Below are 19,083 nucleotides of genomic sequence, written 5' to 3'. Positions count from 1 at the left end.
ATTTCTTACCCCACTGTTTGGTCATACAAGGAACCCCAATTGTGGCTAGTTATAGTTAAAACTCAGCTTTAAAACAAAACTATAAGTCATAAAGCAATCTTGAAATAAGTTCCTTGGGGGCTGCTTACAGAGCAAAGTCATTGCTGTTAAGTCCGCTGTGTGTCAAAGCAGTGACTGCCATGACATCTTAAAGGTACACACACACCTGTAAACAGGCAGTGGAGAAGATTCTTGGCCATTGTCCCCAAATATGCAAATCTTCCCTTCAAACATGATGACGTTCACACAAGACACATATTGAACATGCTGGAAACATGACTGCCATGTCACCAGGAACATGGAACTGTGATTAGATTCTGTGCTCTTCAGGCCAAGTCCCATGCACCTGTCCTTCACTTAGACAAAAAAAGGGTATCTAGCCTGAGAAGGGGATCATTCCATTCACTGTGATTTCCAGGGGGGGAAAAGGCTTGCCCTAAGCATGCTCATATATCAAGGTAGCTTCTTGCATCAAAAACAGCATGTGATTAGCCCAAGGTTACCAAGTCAGCACCATGTCTGGAATGACACACTGCTCTATATATTCACTACTGTAGACGACATCCACTTCTATTAATTATCTTAGCCTCCAGATATATCCATCTGAACCAATGCCTTTGAGGCTGTGGTCAGGTGGCTAGGGCTGAACAAAGTGAAAATGTTAAGAGCTTGGAAATGTTCATGGACCCAGCCTTAGTGTAGGAAAAGCAGGTTGGCTTTCTAATCTGCATCTGGGTTGCCAACTCTCTGCTTCCTTAAGATTCAGCAGACCTGGCCGTACCAATGCTTGCCTTTGGACTGATGGTTGAACCGCTGTAACACATTCTGTGAGGAGCTGCCCTTGAAGACAACTTGCAAAGGGTTCAGAATGTAGCAGCCTGATTGGCAGGCACTAGCTAATGGGAAAGCAACACATCTGTTTTAAAACAGCTTCCTTGGTTACCAGCTTTTCACAAGTTTGATGTAAGGTGCTAGTTATAACCTTTAAAGCCTTTCATGGCCTAGAACCCCATGCACCATTATGGTCATGGTCATCTAGCTATCACATTCTGATAGTTTCCCTACATGCACACTTAAGTTTGCCTGCTAGTTATCTTCCAGAGCCAATTCCTTTTCAATAGTGGTTCCCAGCTTATGAAACAGGCTCCCTGAAGAGGTAAGGAAGGTGCTGTTTTAGGAGGTGCTGTGAAGCCATTTGATTTATTTGGACTTTTAATCAGTTGTAGGCATTGGGGGCCCTGACCTGGATGGGCCAGGCTAGCCTGATCTCATCAGATCTCAGAAGCTAAGTAGGGTCAGCCCTGGTTAATATTTGGATGGGAGACCACCAAGGAATACCAGGGTTGCTGTGCAGAGGAAGGCACTGGCAAACCACCTCTGTTAGTCTCTTGCCATGAAAACCCCAAAAGTGGTCGCCATAAGTCGGCTGTGACTTGACGGCACTTTACACACACAGGCATTGCGGGGGATGTATAGCTTTAATGTATAGCTTTAATTCAGAAAAGTAAACTGTCTTGAGCTACTAAATAAATAAAATTGTATAAATTTGCCAGACACTTCTGAAAGTCCTGTTTCATTTGGATGTCTGAATCAGATCCAAGGAGCTGAAGACCACATTAAGGAACAAAAAATAAAATTATCCCAAAGATACTGAAGAAATACTGCTTCTTGCCCAATAATCTCCTGCTTCAGGGAATTCAGACAGCCTCACATCCTTTGGAACTTGTATCGATCATTTTTAATTAACGTGTTTTAAAAATACATAAACTTGTAATCTATTCTGAGTAGTTCTCTATTATCAAATATCATATTTTAACAGTGCCATTATTAAGTGTGTCATTAAAGGCTTTCTATATGTCCAGATGTCCATGCTGTGTCATTCACTGGCTGAACAGAATTCAATGCAAACAAATGGATTCTGGATGAGGACAAATAAGGCACATTAGCTGGCTTTTCTTCCTACCAGGAGCCTCAAAGTTTTTCATCTCTGACAGTTACAAGCTGTTAAGTCTTCGGCATTCAAAACAAATTGCTACACATGGTATTGGTCCTGATAAAATATATTGCACAACTTTTGTTTTGGATTAATCTGTGGACAAACATGGCTATTTACAATGTCTACTAAAGGTTTTGGTAAAGGAACAGGCCAAAAGCAGTAAAGGAATTGTTTTGTTTGCAACACAGTTTTCAGTTATTACCCCTTCATAGTGGGTTGTCAATTCATATTTTCTGAAGCGGACTTTGACGACGATCTGCATGGAAGGGCGTTTGGCTATGGCCAATAGATATATAATAGCAGGCCATCTATCAAAATCCATATCATTTCTGGAAAACCCTCTTTCCAAATGCAGGATGACTGAGTAGTTTGCACATGCACAATTCATTAACTCATGAATATTACAGGCCACAACACAACTATGAACTGGATGGAAACTTCTTGGATTTACTGCCAAATCCACAGATTTATTTGCAGACTTGTTCCCCTGAATTTTGCACATCTCTGTTGTGCCACCATAATATTTATTACCCCAAGAAAATAGACAGCATGCTTTTGGAAAGATCTGTAACGTTTTAATTAGGCATGCCATCTTCTCTGTTTCTGGCTTTAGTACCTTTCTTCTAGAAAAAAAAAAGGCTTTAAGCAACAAAGAAGTAAACTGCTCTGCTGCTTCGATTATTCTGCTCTACTGGCTTCTTGATTCCTTTCCCACAGTGAGAACTATCCAGAATATACAAAAGACCCCAAAGATTCGCCACATGAAAGGTGGCAATCACTATTATGCTGTCAATCAGGTTCTTTGCATCACCGTAGATCACAAATTAGCCTTATTAACTCTGGTGTTTTGTGGCATTTCAGAGTTTCAACACGCCATGTGATCTGTCTGTTAGCTAAGAGGTGTTTAAAACGTATTAAGAGAATTAAGAGCTTAGCTTCTGTTAACAGTGTAACTTCACTGTGTGCATTCTGAAACCAACAGAGACATAATTCAAACAGGTACTTTGGTAAAGTTCATTGAACTCCAAACTCTCTCTTCAAATGCTGAATTGGGACTTGCTTGGTTTGCATATAAAGCAAATCTTCATTATTAAAAGTAAAAAAAAAAAAGGAGACAGTAATGACCAAAACAGAACACATTTTTTAAAACTAAAGCATCTTTTGTTTCATTAAACCCACTTTAGCTGAATTGTAATATCAACTGCCCAAGTAAAAGTTATTTGTGTAGAGTAAGAATTATCAAAATTTGTTAAAACCTCTAATTATAAGTCAATTTGAAAAATATCAGTGTTCCAGTATTATTAAGATCAACTGCCTGAAACACATGAAATTTAAGAATGTATGATACGGGTATTTGGAAGACATACCACTAAAGTGCTATTTTTATAGAATTGTATTCATAGGACTACAAAAGAGAATAAGTCAACGTGGTATCTATCCCATCATTTTTAGACTTCTAAATGAAGATCTGTTTTTCAAAATAAATGACTCCCCCCCTCCCCTGAAAAAGAGTCCATAGGAAAACACAAGGAACAGTTATCAACTTGCACTACTTTCAAATTAAATAAACATTTCCAAAAACACACTAGTGGCAATAGGCTCTTCGTATCTCAGCTGTAAATAATTGTGGCAACAGACATTTTAAACTAAATGGCTGAACACTGTAATTTCAAACTTTTTTTGGAGAATCAACTTCATTTTGTCCCATTAAATGAACCAGAATGTATTACTGGAAGCCTTAGCCAAAACAATACAGACTGCATAAGTGTCTCTTACAAAATTCCCAATAAACAGGTGAGCTGGCTGTGATGACAATTTTCACTATTCACATCTTTAATAATTCCTGCTTGAGACCAATGCAAGATCCACATCAGACTTATATGTCTTTGATCATTAAAGAGTCTTCTAATTTTTACCATTTTGACAAGACACGTATAGAAACATGGCACTAGAATAAGTCCTTACAATTTTTTTGAAAAAAATTAATGTACTTCTGTTTTTTATCTTGCATTCTTGGTTCCTGATGCTTCTTTAACACAGTGACCAGCAATTGGTTGCTCTGTGTTGAATCTAGCCATTGAGATGTACTATCTGGACACCAGTTTTCCAGCTAAGTCCCCCTTCCCATTCGTGAAACAGCTCAAGAGGTCCAGGAGCAAGAACATGGTAACAAAATGTATGGAATCCCTCCTCTCCACTGTGCTGCTATCTCTGCTTCCCTCTTCTCTTCCCAAACTTAAAATCACTTTAAAAGGCAGAGAGCATTAGAGAAATCAGCACCCAACTAGAGAAGCCTTCACCAGTCTTCTCTCTCCTTCTGACTCATCTTTCCAAATTGAAATGGCTTTGAATGATAAGAGAGACCGAACAACACAATGCAGAAGGCTAATCCCCCTGTCACATCCTCACATCTACCACAAATGGCAGATTCAGGCAGTTGTAGACAGGATGGCCATTTGTGAATCGTTTGGTCCATCCCTTTTTGCTGCCTCCCTCAAGAATCAGAGCTCTTGCGCTGCTGTTAAAAAGTCAAGATTCCCTGTATCCTTGCACAAGCTGTACCAAAATTAGACCTGCAGGGACTTACAGAGGGGACTTCATTTTCCTCTCCTCCACTATTGTTTCTTTCCCTTCACGGCAGCCCCCATACCCTTTCCCTCTTTCCTGCTTCCTACTCTCCTTCGCACCCACCAGCCAGCCTACCTTTGTCTGCCTCCCACCTCCCATCTTCAGCTTGTCTCTCCTTCCCTCTAGCTGGGAAAACTATGGCCCAGTTCTGCTGCGAGGAACCCATAAGGACTTCAGTTAATGTCCCAAGAACTGTCCTTAACCCAAATCTGTTGTACATAATTCATAGCTACCTGAACACTGTGCTCTCCACATTCATGCCAAGCAATAAGCCCCAAACAGGCATGACAAAGATCACAAACTGTGTACTAAACCAGTTTGGAGCAAGGTCACGAGGATAGGAAGATTTAACCTCCAACCCCATTTCACTAATTGAAACTGGACTCCCCGTGACTGTTAGTATTTTGAAAGAAAAAAGAAGGGCCTTTGAGGGATGTAGGGAGCCCTGTGGCTCAGAGTGGTAAGCTGAGGTAGTGCAGTCCAAAGCTCTGCTCACGACCTGAGTTCGATCCCAACGGAAGTTGGTTTCAGGTAGCCGGCTCAAGGTTGACTCAGCCTTCCATCCTTCCGAGGTCGGTCAAATGAGGACCCAGCTTGCTGGGGGTAAAGGGAAGATGACTGGGGAAGGCACTGGCAAACCACCCCGTAAACAAAGTCTGCCTAATAAACGTCGGGATGTGACGTCACCCCATGGGTCAGGAATGACCCGGTGCTTGCACAGGGGACCTTTACCTTTTTTTATTATTGAGGGACGTATTCACCAATATACAGAACCTATGGGTTCAGGTTTCTCAGCTACATTATATTCTACCGGCCCACCCCACTCTAAAAACAAAACACACACTGAAGTTCACATTCTATAAACTGAGAGTTGCCGCTTAGCTTCTTTTCTTAAAAAAAATTTTTTTGAGTTTGTTCAAACAGCTTCATTCTATATTTATCCTAACCAACTTTGCAAACTTATAAAATGTTTCACTCTGTCCAGCCCAATCAACCCCCACAGACTAACCACAGCTTCGGTGGAAACTCCCTGGCTTTAACAATCACTTTCATGTTATTGCTCCAGGGTCTCCATTAGACTTTCATCCACTGCAGCCTTTAATCAGGCAGCCGGTCTCATTTCTGTTGCTTTGCAGCCTTAAAACTAGTCTTAAGTCTTAAGTATTTTTTCTTAGCCTCATACTTAAGACGACTTTGGATAGCTCTATGCACATGAACAATGGCAGTGGACTGCTTCTATTCTTCACTGCAATGAGCATGCTTTGGGATATGGCAACCATTCCTCTCCTTCATGATATTGTATCTCTTTAAATCCCGGGTCCTCCATTGAGATACATAGCAAAGTTCCCTCTAAAGAATCTGAATACAGTCAGCCACTTCACTATTTTCTATGGAGGAGGATGGGGGCAACCCTTCCAGACCCCATAAAATTGGACCCCTGACCCAATCTTCACCAAACTTGGGGGGTCTTGCAAGGAGAGTCCCTTGCAGATATGCTGCAAATGTGGGGGCTCTACCTGCAAAAATGTCCCCCCAGGAGCCACGGAAAGCTGAAAAAGGCAAATTCAGCTTTGCCTTTCTTCCCAGGCTTTGCCATTTGGTAAACCTGAACCAGAAATTTACTGAAATGGCTTTTTCCCGGTATTTTTTCAGTTCGAGTTTATCGATATGCACATCAACTCATTCCAAGCATGGCTGGATTCAATAGCCTAATTGGTGCCTTCCAGTGAGGCCCACCAGTACGGGCATGGGCCTCTTTCCATTAGGTTGCTGATCAGTAATGATAGATGAATACTACATTCTACCCCACAAAGGACAGCTCTACATAGGGTTATTAGATAGGGTTGCCAACCTCCAGGTCCTAGCTTGAGATTGAGATCTCCTGCTACTACAACTGATCTCCAGCCAATAGAGATCAGTTCACCTGAAGAAAATGGCCGCTTTGGCAATTGGACTCTATGGCATTGAAGTCCCTCCCGTCCCCAAACCCCACCCTCCTCAGGCTCAGTCACAAAAACCTCACACCGGTGGCGAAGAGGGACCTGGCAACCCTATTATTGGAACTATTTGAACTCTGAACACACAGTCCACTAATTTTTCCTTGATATTTTAAAACTGTTAAGCTAATACTAGGCGCATGCAAATCCCATCATGATAGGGACAATTTTCATTTCAGATCTACGAACAACCATGATCCGGTATTGTACTGGGTGAAATATGTGCACAATTGTTACATATCTATGGCTGCAGAGAGGCCTGCAGACAGCTTATTACTCCTGAGTGACAACTTGTTCAGTTGGCTTCTTCAGTCAACCAGTTCCACCTGGGCCATAAGCTGTAGTATCATTCCCTAGTTGTCAGCAGCAGCTATGCTGCAGCATAATGAGATTAGGCCCACAATACCCAATGCTTGCTAGCTGTCACACCAACACAAGGAGTAAGATGTCTGATCCATATTGCCATAGTCCCAGGACCATCATCAGATCCTTCTGCAATGGCAAAGGGAAGCGTCATTCTTTGGCGAATTCCTTCATCCCTATGAAATTGGTCTGTCGGGATGCCGCAAAGTTCAACCATACACCCAATTTTGTTTAATTTGCAGATACTGAGAGCGATTACCTGGAGTTTTGGAATATTTTTAAATAAATAAAATGTTCGCCCAATTCATTTGACCCCTCAACGAAGGGAAAAATGACAAACATTAAAAATAAACATCATGTGTGCAAACTAACTAAATAAATGGTGATATCAATGAGGCACTGCACCGTTACGTGAAACACCAGAGCAGCTACGAAAAAGGGTTTGCAGATTTCACTCCCTGACTTGCCCTTACATATGAAATTTGAGCGTCACACAGGCCTCTGCAGGGTTGGGCAATACAAATCATGGAGAAGGGGTGAATAAATAAAGGAGGAATGATAACTCATCCCAAAACTGATCTCTCCGTCCCCACCCCTGCTGAATTCCAGCTTCTTTGTTTTCCTACCAATTTTTAAAAAACAGGAAGTAGAACCAGGAGAACAGAAGCTCACATGCTGATGTATGAGATCAGGATAGTCCTGGACCAGGAACTGCATACAGGTATATTGAGCAGGATGAAGAAACAGAAATTGAAGGGGGGGGGGTTCTGACAGAGTAGAAGGGAAAACAGGATACAAGAAAGTCTTGGGGGGAAATTAACTGAAGATAGGGGAAGATAGTGTATAGGAAACAAATTAACACTGCAGCCGGAAAGGGTTAGGGGAAATGGGGGAGAAAATGAATTTTGAAGGGACTTAAGTTAATTTTTAAGAAAAATTATTTAGGAAGGTTGGTGTTTGAGTTCAAATCCCCCAGTTTACGGATTAATTTGTATCCTTGGGTAAGTTGTTTTCTCCAGTTTGACTAATCCTCAGTTTCTAACAGTGGCCAGGAATATGCCTCTGGAAAACATACAAAGCATGGTATGAGGGCAACAGCCCTCCCTGATGCATGTCACCAGCATTTGGTATTCAGAGGTATACTGCCTCTGAAAATGGAAGTTCCACTTAGCTGTCACAGCTGAGATGAAGGGCTTCCATGAGCAGTGCACCAAGACTTTGTAAACATGTTATTAGAAATTGATTATTCTACCAACTGCACCACTAAAAAGGAGAAGCAATTATATTATTCGTTTAAGAAAAAACCCAGTAAAGACCAACATGGCTTCTTTATAGCAATAGAATGTATACATACCATGAGATTTAAACAAACCAAACAAAAGCCCATCTCCCCTACAACAAAGCAAATGCCCCAGCATCAAGACTACTCTCCACTTGCACTACACAGAGAATGTGTATCATGCTTATGTTACCTGGTACCATAAATATAACAGAACTTTTAAAAAAAGAGGTGGAATTTGTTGTCTGGAACTAGCTACTTACTTTGGCAGGATATTTCCCATTTAATCTGCCATTTTATGCTAAGATTAAAGTCACTTTGTGGGTCTCTAGCCAACCCAAACACACCATATATATTTAATTATTTATATACCAACAAAAGTATTCAGGTCATCTCAAGCAGCTGTTCATCACAGACACTTTCCCACTTTACAATCTTTTCTCAGGGGTGTGCTCCCACAAATGATTTCCCTGAGAACAATTAATTTCCCTTAGAACAAATCCCTGAGATTCACATGATTACTTATTAGTGCATAAAGTCAAGTTTTAAAGTGATGCCAAGAACGGTTTAAAAAACAAAACAAAATACCACCACCACCCTTTTCTGTACAGTTTTGTTTAAACCAGGAGGCTGTCACATAGGCATGAGGTGCTGGCCAACCAGTACTGAGTACTCCTGTGCCACAAATTCTGTCAATGCTAATAAAGCCCCTGTAATCACCAGTGACCCTTTTAAGTATCAAGATGGGGAAAGGGACACCACGTAGCTATGATATGAGAGTTATCCCCCCGAACCCCCACTGTCTCCTTTATACAGACAAATGGAATCTCCTGGAATCTCAGCGTCCATGTACATCTAACATGACTTGCTGTGAGATCCACATTACGTTCTTCCCTTGTTTCAATGAGACTCACAATAGTGACTTACAGAAGAATGTAACTGCTAAGAAAACAGCACAGCACTCAATTCAGGAATCTTAAGGTGAAAGGCGATGCTGTACCTTCTGAACGATGAATGCAGGTGTGCTGGTTATCACTGAGAAAGAATCCATCGTTGCAACGACACTCATAGCTCCCCACTGTGTTGACGCAAACATGCTGGCAGCCTCCATTGTTGAAGAAGCACTCATCTGTATCTGAAAAATAAGAGACAGCAGGTTTGTACCTGAGATTTTTGATCCCACAGTAGCCTGTATCAATAACACGTAAGTAAATTAAATCTTGGAAATACTGCAGATTCTATCACATCAATACATTGCTGATCTCTGGGGACTTCCGATAATTGCGTTGGTCCTAGCGCACGTTCCTCGGGAGAGCTCCCGAGGGAATCCAAGAAACGCTTTAAATTGGAGTGCTTCAGCACACCAAACCCGGTTCTAAATAGTGGACCGGGACGCAGGAATACCTCTGCAGCCCAAAGAAAGCGGTGTGACTCCCATACTCTCCGAGGGAGCTTTTTTAAGTCCCCTGGAGGTGTGGATGCTGTCCCGCTGGCATTGAGAGGAGATTGCATCGCCGCGTCTCTTTGGCATTAGGCTTGGACCTCCATTACCTATTACCAACTTATGAACTATTTTAATTAAACAATACCTTACCCTCCAAAATCTACGTGAGTAACAAGAATTCTTTTGATCTTACCGGGAATAGAAGGCTGAACCGATTGGTAGAACTAACTGGGAAATCCGCGCTCTCCCTCCCCATCATATAACAATTACTTTAAAAAGATATCAGATAAAACGGCAAGGACTCTATCAAGTAGATCTGTGGGTAGACTAAATAAATGAACGTTTGAGAGACGGGGGAACTACCAATCAGAAGGAGTGACGTTTGAGGGGAAAGGAGAAATTATTCCCTCCTACCCCTTTGTCACGATATCTTTTCCGGTTCGGGAAGGTCCGCCAGCCACGTTTACAGAAAGAGATCTATATTGAAGTACCAGAAGACCTCTAGGAAAAAATATCACTGTACTGCAAGACAACCAATCACCAAGAACAAGGAGATGGGAAAGACGGAGCTATCGTAGGACCGGATGTGCATTCCCTTGGTGCACCAACTAAAAGGTTCTGATACCAAAAACTACAGAAAGGGGACGATGGAAGGTTCACGGCTTTACAATTTCCGGTCAACTTCCTACTTCCAGTGTTTCTGCCGACCTAGAGAGTCCAGAAAACTCAATGGTACTTCAATACTTATAACTTTATTTTTAAGCGGGTTTTGAGGATCTGTGCTTATATATTTTAGCGACTATGTAAAGCATAAGCTACTAAACTACCCACACTCTGGAAACAACGATTTTTTAGACCTGCCAAAATTGCTAAAAATAAAGCATCGGCTGTAGATGTCTTCATCCCGCCAAAGGTCTGGATTATTTCATACAGTATCTCCTGCATTATCTAAACTTAAAGAACCCTCGCAAGAAGCAAATATAGAAAAGAAAATTCAAGATATGTTTGCCAAACAAAACGAGACAACCGCAAAACAACATGAACAGCTGTCAAAACAACAAGAGCAGATGTCAAAACAGATGGATCAAATTACTACTATGCTGAATACCTTTACCCAGTCAATCACTCAAAAAATGAATGAAGTAACAGAAGAGCTAAAAGGTGTGAAAATCCAAGTTAATACAATTAAAGTGGATATGAAGACTCTGGATGGATCAGTAAAAAAGGTAATGGAAGACCAGAAGGAAACTAAGAAGAAGGTGGAGGGCCATGAGAGACAAATTGATGCAATACCTACCCAGGAAGATACGGTCAAGGACCAGCTTGCTATGATGGTCATGAAAGCTAGAGAGACCAACTTGCATCTGCGTAACCTGCCTGAGGATTTAGGTGATACTAGAGATGCTCTTATAAAGACATTGGCAGATCTAACCCAAATAGATGAACGAGACTTGGACCATGCAATAAATAGTATTTATAGGATTCCTTTACCGGCAAGAGTGAAGAAATCTAAATCAAGAGATGTTATGATTACCTTCTATGACATTAGAATGAAAGATGCTATCATGAAACTTCACTATGATAATCCAATGTCGATAGGAGAAACGAGTTTGATAATACTCAAAGCCATCCCTAGACATCTAATGTCAAAAATAAATATCTTCAAAGACTTTACTGCAAAGTTAAGGAAGAATGGAATAAAATACCGCTGGATACTACTACAAGGGCTAACGTTTATGTATAATGGGGTTAGAACTACCATCACCTCGTTACCAGATGTGGGAAAATTTCTGAGACGATACAAAAGAGAATTACTGGATGTCCCTTCTGAAGAGCAGGAAGAAGAGAAAGATGAAGAAGAGGATCTCTCATCGAAGGGAGCAGCTGGAGGAACGAGATTATAAGACTATTTTCTTTAAAAGATTGAAGAAACATCATGGCTAAAGTAATTTCATGGAATGTTAATGGTCTGAATAAAAAGATAAAAAGAGAATGGATTTTTAAATTTTTGCAAAAACAAAAACATACATTTATTTGTTTACAAGAAACTCACATCTCAAAAAAAGATAAAAAATATTTGGAAAGAAAAATGTTGGGTCAAGCTTTCATTGCATCATCTAAAACTAAAACTAAAGGAGTAGTCATATATGCACAGTCCAACTTGAACCCTGAACTTGTATATAAAGATGAAGAAGGTCGAATAGTGATAATCAGAACAAAAATTATGGGTCAAAAAACATTGGTTGTTGGAATTTATGCACCAAATGAAGGGAAGGCTAAGTTTTATGAACAATTGCATGAGACTTTGCTTAATTATGCCCAAGAACAGATTTTATTGATGGGAGATTCCAATGGAATAATTTCCCCAGTTTTGGATAAGAAAACCCAAGCTAAAGGTGACAAAGAAGGAATTCTTCCTAAGACCTTCCTTCAAATGATGGACGAATTTGAATTACAAGACATCTGGAGAACTATGAACACGACGGCTAAAGAATTTACTTTTTATTCAGCAAGGCATGATTCACACTTTAGAATAGATATGATATGGGCAAGTAAATCTATCTTTACACAATTACGTAAAGTACATATTATACCAAGAACTTTTTCTAACCATAATCCGATTTCTTTTGAGTGGAATAACAGACAAGCATTCAGATGGAGACTGAATGACAAACTTCTGAAAGATGAGAAAATATCAGAGGAACTATCTACCTTGATTAATGATTTTTTTGAAATTAATATGAACGGAGAAACCACCTTAAACATAGTATTGGGATGCCTTCAAAGCAGTGAATAGGGGGTTTATGATTCAGAAGAATACGGCATGGAAGAAACAGCAGCTACAGTTGACTAACAATATACTTTGGGACTTACAAAAATTGGAACAAGATTTGATTTTGGAACTACAAGAGGATCAAAGAAGTATTATTTTTGGGAAAATAAATGCTCTTAAACATCAGTTAAATATGGTGGTTTCTGAAGAAATGAATAAAAATTTGAAATTTGCAAGACAAAGATATTTTGAACAGGCAAATAAACCTGGTAAATTGTCGAAGGCTTTCATGGTCAGAGTTCATTGGTTCTTGTAGGTTATCCGGGCTGTGTAACCGTGGTCTTGGTATTTTCTTTCCTGACGTAAGATGCCTGCCACAGCTGCTGGCGAAACGTCAGGAAAGAAAATACCAAGACCACGGTCACACAGCCCGGATAACCTACAAGAACCAAACTTGGTAAATTTTTGGCAACTCAATTGAGGGACTCATTTCAAAAAAGGGTTATAGCCAAATTACAAACAGTAAAAGGACCTGTTTATACTACAACAGATATACAGAAGGAATTTGTGTCTTTCTATACTAAATTATATCAGAAAGATGAAATATCGACTAAAAAGATGGAAAAAATTTTACTCTATAAATATTAAAAAATTATCATTAGCCCAACAAAAATCTATAGATTAACCAATTTTTAGAGGAGCTAGAAGAAGCTTTTAATAAGCAAAAAACAGAAAAAACTCCTGGTCCAGATGGAATAACTGCTCTGTTCTATCGTATTTTTAAATTGTGTTTGTTGAACCCATTTTTGATGCTTTGTAACACAATATTGGATACGGGACTGTCCCCTGAAACATGGTCACATGCTTACATTTCATTGATCCACAAGTCTGGAAGAGACCCTGAAAAAGTAACCAATTATAGACCCATTTCATTGTTGAATGTAGATTATAAAATTTACACCTCTGTTTTATCAGCTAGAATTAAAAAGTTAATTAAAGATCTGATTCATGAAGACCAAGCAGGTTTTGTTCCGGGAAGACAAATTAAAGATAACGTCAGGATTCTTTTGGATGCATTGGAGTATTATGAATATAATATTCAACATAAAGCGGCTTTTGTCTTCCTAGATGCGGAGAAAGCTTTTGATATGGTTTCTTGGGATTACATGAAAAAGACTTTGGAAGTAATGAACTTTGGAGAAAAATTTAGAAGAGGTATAGATGCCATATATACTAAACAGCAGGCGAAAATATTGGTAAATGAATCAATGTCAGGGGAATGCAATATACAAAAGGGGACGAGACAAGGATGCCCACTCTCCCCTTTACTTTTTATTTTGGTTTTGGAGTCTTTGTGTTGTAAAATTCGTGAATCAGGGGATGTACATGTACTAAATATAAATAAACAGGAATTTAAACTGAGAGCATTTGCTGACGATCTACTATTGATCTTAGATGATCCTAATCAATCAGCAATTAAATTGAAGGAGATATTGAACTCTTATAGCATTGTTTCAGGATTTAAAATTAATCAAGAAAAAACAGAAACGATTTTTAAAAATCTTTCTGGAATAGAACAACATTTTATAACTTTGACAGGTTGGCAGAAAGTGACTAAAGTGAAATACCTGGGAATTTGGATCTCTACAAAAAATGCGGACTTGATTATTAATAACTATATCAAACTATGGGAAGCAATAAAGAAAGATATGATTTGGACAAATAAGAAATTGTCATTGCTTGGCCGCATTTCAACAATACAAATGAATATATTACCGAGATTATTATTTTTGTTTCAGAATCTCCGTATAATATCCCAAGTAAAGTACTTTAATACCTGGAAGAAAGACTTATTGAATTTCATCTGGAAGGGAAAAAACCAAGGATTGCTTATAAATATTTGGTGGACTCAAAAGAGAGGGGTGGACTTGCACTTCCTAATTTTAAGCTTTATGCTGAGGCGGCTGCTTTAGTATGGTTGAAAGACTGGATGGATTTGAAAAATACACGTTTACTGGATTTGGAGGGTTTTGATAACAGAAGTGGTTGGCATGGATATTTGTGGTATAATAAAATTAAAAACCATGCATCCTTTCAACAACACATGGTTAAATCATCTCTCTACAGGATATGGATCAGATACAAACATTTATTAGAAACAAAAACTCCATTATGGATTTCATCACAAGAAATGTTAACATTACGCCCATTAAGATTAGCCCAATTTGTAACATACCAGGATCTTCTGAAATGGGACGGTACAAAATGTTCACTAAAAGGATATGAAGAAGTTAAAGATTTATTATCTTGGTTTCAGTATCATCAAATAAACTCGGTTTTTTTACAGGATATGAAAACAGGATTTTCCAAGACTAAATCAACTTTACAGAAACTTTTATTGGATACAAATGATTATCTTATATCTAAGATGTATAAACTATTGTTAGAACTTTATTGTGAACAAGAGCGGATAAAACCCACTATGATTAGTTGGGCACAAATGCTGGGTCATGACATACCGTTACAGAAATGGGAAAGGCTTTGGACGAGAGACCTGAAAGCTATATTTTCGTAATCATTAAGAGAAAATATATATATAATGATGTAAATATGGTATTTAACACTGAAAAAACTTGCAAAATCATTTAATTCAATGTCACCAAATTGCTGGAAATGTAACAAAGAAATAGGATCCTTTTATCATATGTGGTGGACTTGTGAAAAAGCTAAGAATTTCTGGGATATGATATATACTGAAATAAGATTGATTTTACAACAAAATATGCCTAAAACACCTGAAATGATGTTATTAAGTATGATACCAGATACCATTTGTACTCAACGTACTTTTTTGATATATGCCACCACGGCTGCAAGACTGATATACGCAGCTAAATGGAAGACAGCGGAAATACCTGGAAAAAAAGATTGGATACAAAAGATGCTGGAATTGACTGAGATGGCGAAACTTACAGCTCTGATAAACCAGAATGACAATGCACAGTTTATGGGGGAATGGGAGGCTTGGAGAATTTATTGTGAAAATCAATTTTTAATGGGGACATTTAAAGGTTATTCTTTGATATTACATTAGGTAATGATATAATAATGTTAGATAGGATAATAATTTGTTAATTAAAATAATATTGGGATTAGTACCGTTAGCAAAAGTTTATACATTTTATTTTTAGACGGAAGAGGTTGAGGGGGGGAGGTCAACGGAATGTTAATTATCAATTATAGAATAATATCTTCAATACTAATTGTTTTATTTATTAACTTTTAAGTTTTGGATACTGCTTTATGTGCTGATATGTTGGATTAATAGAATGTAAAAAATAAAAAATATTTAGAAAAGGAAAAAAAATACATTGCTTATCTCTGCTGCTTATACGTAACTGCCAGTAACAGTTCTGCAAAAATGCTTTCAGCTAAGATCCTTCTAGCTGCAAAGGAAAAAAAAGGACCATGATCAAGAAACATTTATAAAGGCAAAATGATTTATACAAAGAACAGCAGGATCAATAGCACGGAGTTAATAAATCAGCCGTTTGCTCACAGCTGATTCCTTTTATACTGTCTAGAAATACGTCAGAAAGTACCATCTCAGCCAAATGGGCCACATGTCTTCCAAGAAGAAACGTTAAGCATCACTGGAAAAATCAGTTATATTTACACAAGATGTTTATTCCCTACATTTCTTCTTAAAATCAGGGCCAATTCCAACATACAAAAAGCTGCATACAAAGAATAAGAATACTTTTAACACAATAAAAGGATAACGCCAAAGAAGACCTCCGAACAAGGAGACTCTTATGGAATATCAAAATCTTTCCTAAACAGAAGTGTCTATATTATAAGACATCACATTATATGACAAATATATTTGTGGCACCTCTTAATTGTTTTATTACTTTTTGACAAATTAGACTAACTTAAACCCCTTCTTTTTTGTGCAGTGTTTTCTACTCTTACCTCCTATTGGAGTGGCTGTACTTCACATCTTTCTCCTTCTGTAGGTACCTAATGCAGTTGGTGGCTAGCACCGATTAAATGTTCCTTGTGAATCAGACCGAGGGTCTGATTCAGTAGAAGGCAGTTTCATGTGTTCAAATTCTTTTCAAGAAATGTGGCTGGAGACTTCCTTTTGGGAGGGGCCGTGGCTCAGTGGTAGAGCATCTGCTTGGCATGCAGAAGGTCCTGGGTTCAATCCCCAGCGTCTCCAGTTAAAGACACTAGGCGAGTAGGTGATGTGAAAGACCCCTGCCTGAGACCCTGGAGAGCAGCTGCCGGTCTGAGTAGACAATACTGACCTGGATGGACCAAGGGTCTGGTTCAGTATAAGGCACCTTCATGTGTTCATGTGTGATGGATGGCAGGTTAGGGTTTCTCCTGGTCTACCATCCACCTCCTGGGAGACTTCAACATTCATGATGAGGCTGCTTTTTCTGGCCATGCTCAGGCCTTCATGGCCACCACAGCAACCACGGGATTGTCCCAGGTTATACTTGGCTTTATGTATGAAAAGGACATATGCTGGATCTATTCATCTGTATTCTGGTAATCTATGAAACCCTATCAATAGGCCCTAATAATTTCATACTGGGTCCTGACGTGCTCAGGAGAAAAGTGGGCACATAATATTTTAAATAAAAAATAATATTCCATTTTGAGAACAGGAAGATAAAGAAATAGCCCTGAGAAATCTACCAGCTGAACTCTGATCTTTTGCACATAATTTCCTGCACATTTTCAACCATACCTCAGTAAGGTAAGTGCAAGAGGGTTTCTGTTCATTTTAAAGTGAAAGCTGAGATTCCCAGGAATCTAAATTCCATATAATAAAGTAGTTTCAATGCAAAATTATGTGAACAAAGAATCAGAGAAAATGAATATTCATGTCCTACTTGTCTCCCACAAATGACAAGCTCTAAACCTTCTCAACAATTTGCTTTAAGCCATTCTCACCAACTTCTGACTCTTCAGTGATCTTCTCTTGAGATTGCCACATACTTGACTCCCAGCTGGTTGGCCAAACCTCCTTGCCTCCCACCGGGAAGTTGCCAGCCACAGATGCTGTGGCAAACTTTAGGGTCTGGCACTCAAACAACTCCAAGCAGCATGCTATTACAAGCAGCCAAATTTTATAATATATTTGCTTTCAAAATATCCGCACAAAGCAAGGAGGGAAAAGGAAGCTATGAAATTAACAGAATCTCAGACAGAACATGGACCTCCCACATCTCAACCTATTATTCAAATCGCCAGACATCCTGATTTCCCGAACAAATGTGTTTTGGCACTTTCCACCAGGGTTAACACCATTTTCCTTCTGGCAGAGCTTTCGGGCCCGTAACAGGCAGCAATCCAGAAAGTAACATAAATCTCATACCAGTTCAGCATTTCTTAAATAGGGTGGAGCGCAGACAGAAAGACTGGTAGAATCGGAAGGAGGGAGCCGTAATACCCGCTGCCCTCCCAACGCAAAGAAAGGGTCACATGCCATCTTCAAGCAAGAACTTGACAGTCCAGCTGTCAAATGAGCAGAATGCCTGCGGGGGGGAAAGTGACACGTTTCACCCATTACTTTCCAAGCATTTTGCAAAGCCTCTTGTGCACTGAGAATACAGTTTGGGCCATGGGATTGGACTTGCTTCCTTCTGCTCCTATGGCTATGGGAGGAAGAAGGAGGAGGAGGGAAAGGAGTTGGTTTTTATATGCTGACTTTCTTTACCACTTAAGGAGGAATCAAACCGGCTTACAATCTCCTTCCCTTCCTCTCCCTACAACAGACACCTTGTGAGGTAGGTGGGGCTGACAGAGTTCAGAAAGAACTGTGACAAGGCCAGCAAGCTTCATGTGGAGGAGTGGGAAAACCAACCCGGTTCACCAGATTAGCATCCGCCACTCAAGTGGAGGAGTGGGGAATCAAACCCGGTTCTCCAGATCACAGACTACTGCTCCAAACCACCGCTCTTAACCACTACGCCACGCTGGCTCCCTGGGTATTCAAATATAAACATCAGCACCCACATTTGACAGATGACAAATATAAAACACCAAATGACAGAATCACCTATTTGGTTATTAAACTAACTTTGCCTTTCTTCTGAAGATCAGAGCAATGGCGAATAATGCAAGTGCTTTATACTACCAGCATTCAGCACTGACGCTGGGGCATTTTGCAGCATGCTCCTTACCGAGACAATTATGGCCATCCTGAGCCAACATGAAGCCATCATAACACATACAACGATAATTGCCTGGAATGTTGAAACATTCGTGAACGCAGCCTCCGTTGAAGTCATTATCACATTCATCAATGTCTGGGGAATAAAGCAAAAGCCAATATCATGAATGCCTGCTTGTTTGCTAAAAGACAGGCCGTGACATGACTACATTACACACACACAGTAACTGCTATCTTAAAATCATTCATGCCTTGCAAATAAATCAAATTTAAGAAACTATTTATAGACTGATTCCCCACAGTTATCAGAAAGCATTAGGCCATTCGTACAGCGCTCTGTTAATTTAACAGTGCAATACTATGAAGAGTTATTC

At 39.5% G+C, this 19,083-nt stretch overlaps 1 protein-coding gene and 1 non-coding gene across 2 annotated transcripts in view; one reads left to right on the top strand and one right to left on the bottom strand.

Annotated features, from left to right (window-relative positions):
• Positions 1-19,083, bottom strand: part of SCUBE2 (signal peptide, CUB domain and EGF like domain containing 2) — a 64,162-nt gene that overhangs the window by 43,328 nt on the left and 1,751 nt on the right. Inside the window, exons 2-3 of the mRNA XM_056851940.1 lie at positions 18,720-18,845; positions 9,303-9,437 (exon numbers count right to left, since the gene is read on the bottom strand). Coding sequence (XP_056707918.1) covers positions 9,303-9,437; positions 18,720-18,845 — 261 coding nt within the window. The remainder of the gene's footprint in view (positions 1-9,302; positions 9,438-18,719; positions 18,846-19,083) is intronic.
• TRNAA-GGC (transfer RNA alanine (anticodon GGC)) lies at positions 16,673-16,744 on the top strand. Its single transcript has one exon. It is a non-coding gene; the product is annotated as a tRNA-Ala (tRNA).

Source organism: Euleptes europaea, chromosome 6 (assembly GCF_029931775.1).
Source record: "Euleptes europaea isolate rEulEur1 chromosome 6, rEulEur1.hap1, whole genome shotgun sequence".
Lineage (NCBI taxonomy): Eukaryota > Metazoa > Chordata > Lepidosauria > Squamata > Sphaerodactylidae > Euleptes > Euleptes europaea.
The sequence above is the reverse complement of the archived record's forward strand: the minus strand, read 5'-3'. Positions and strand labels throughout refer to the sequence as shown.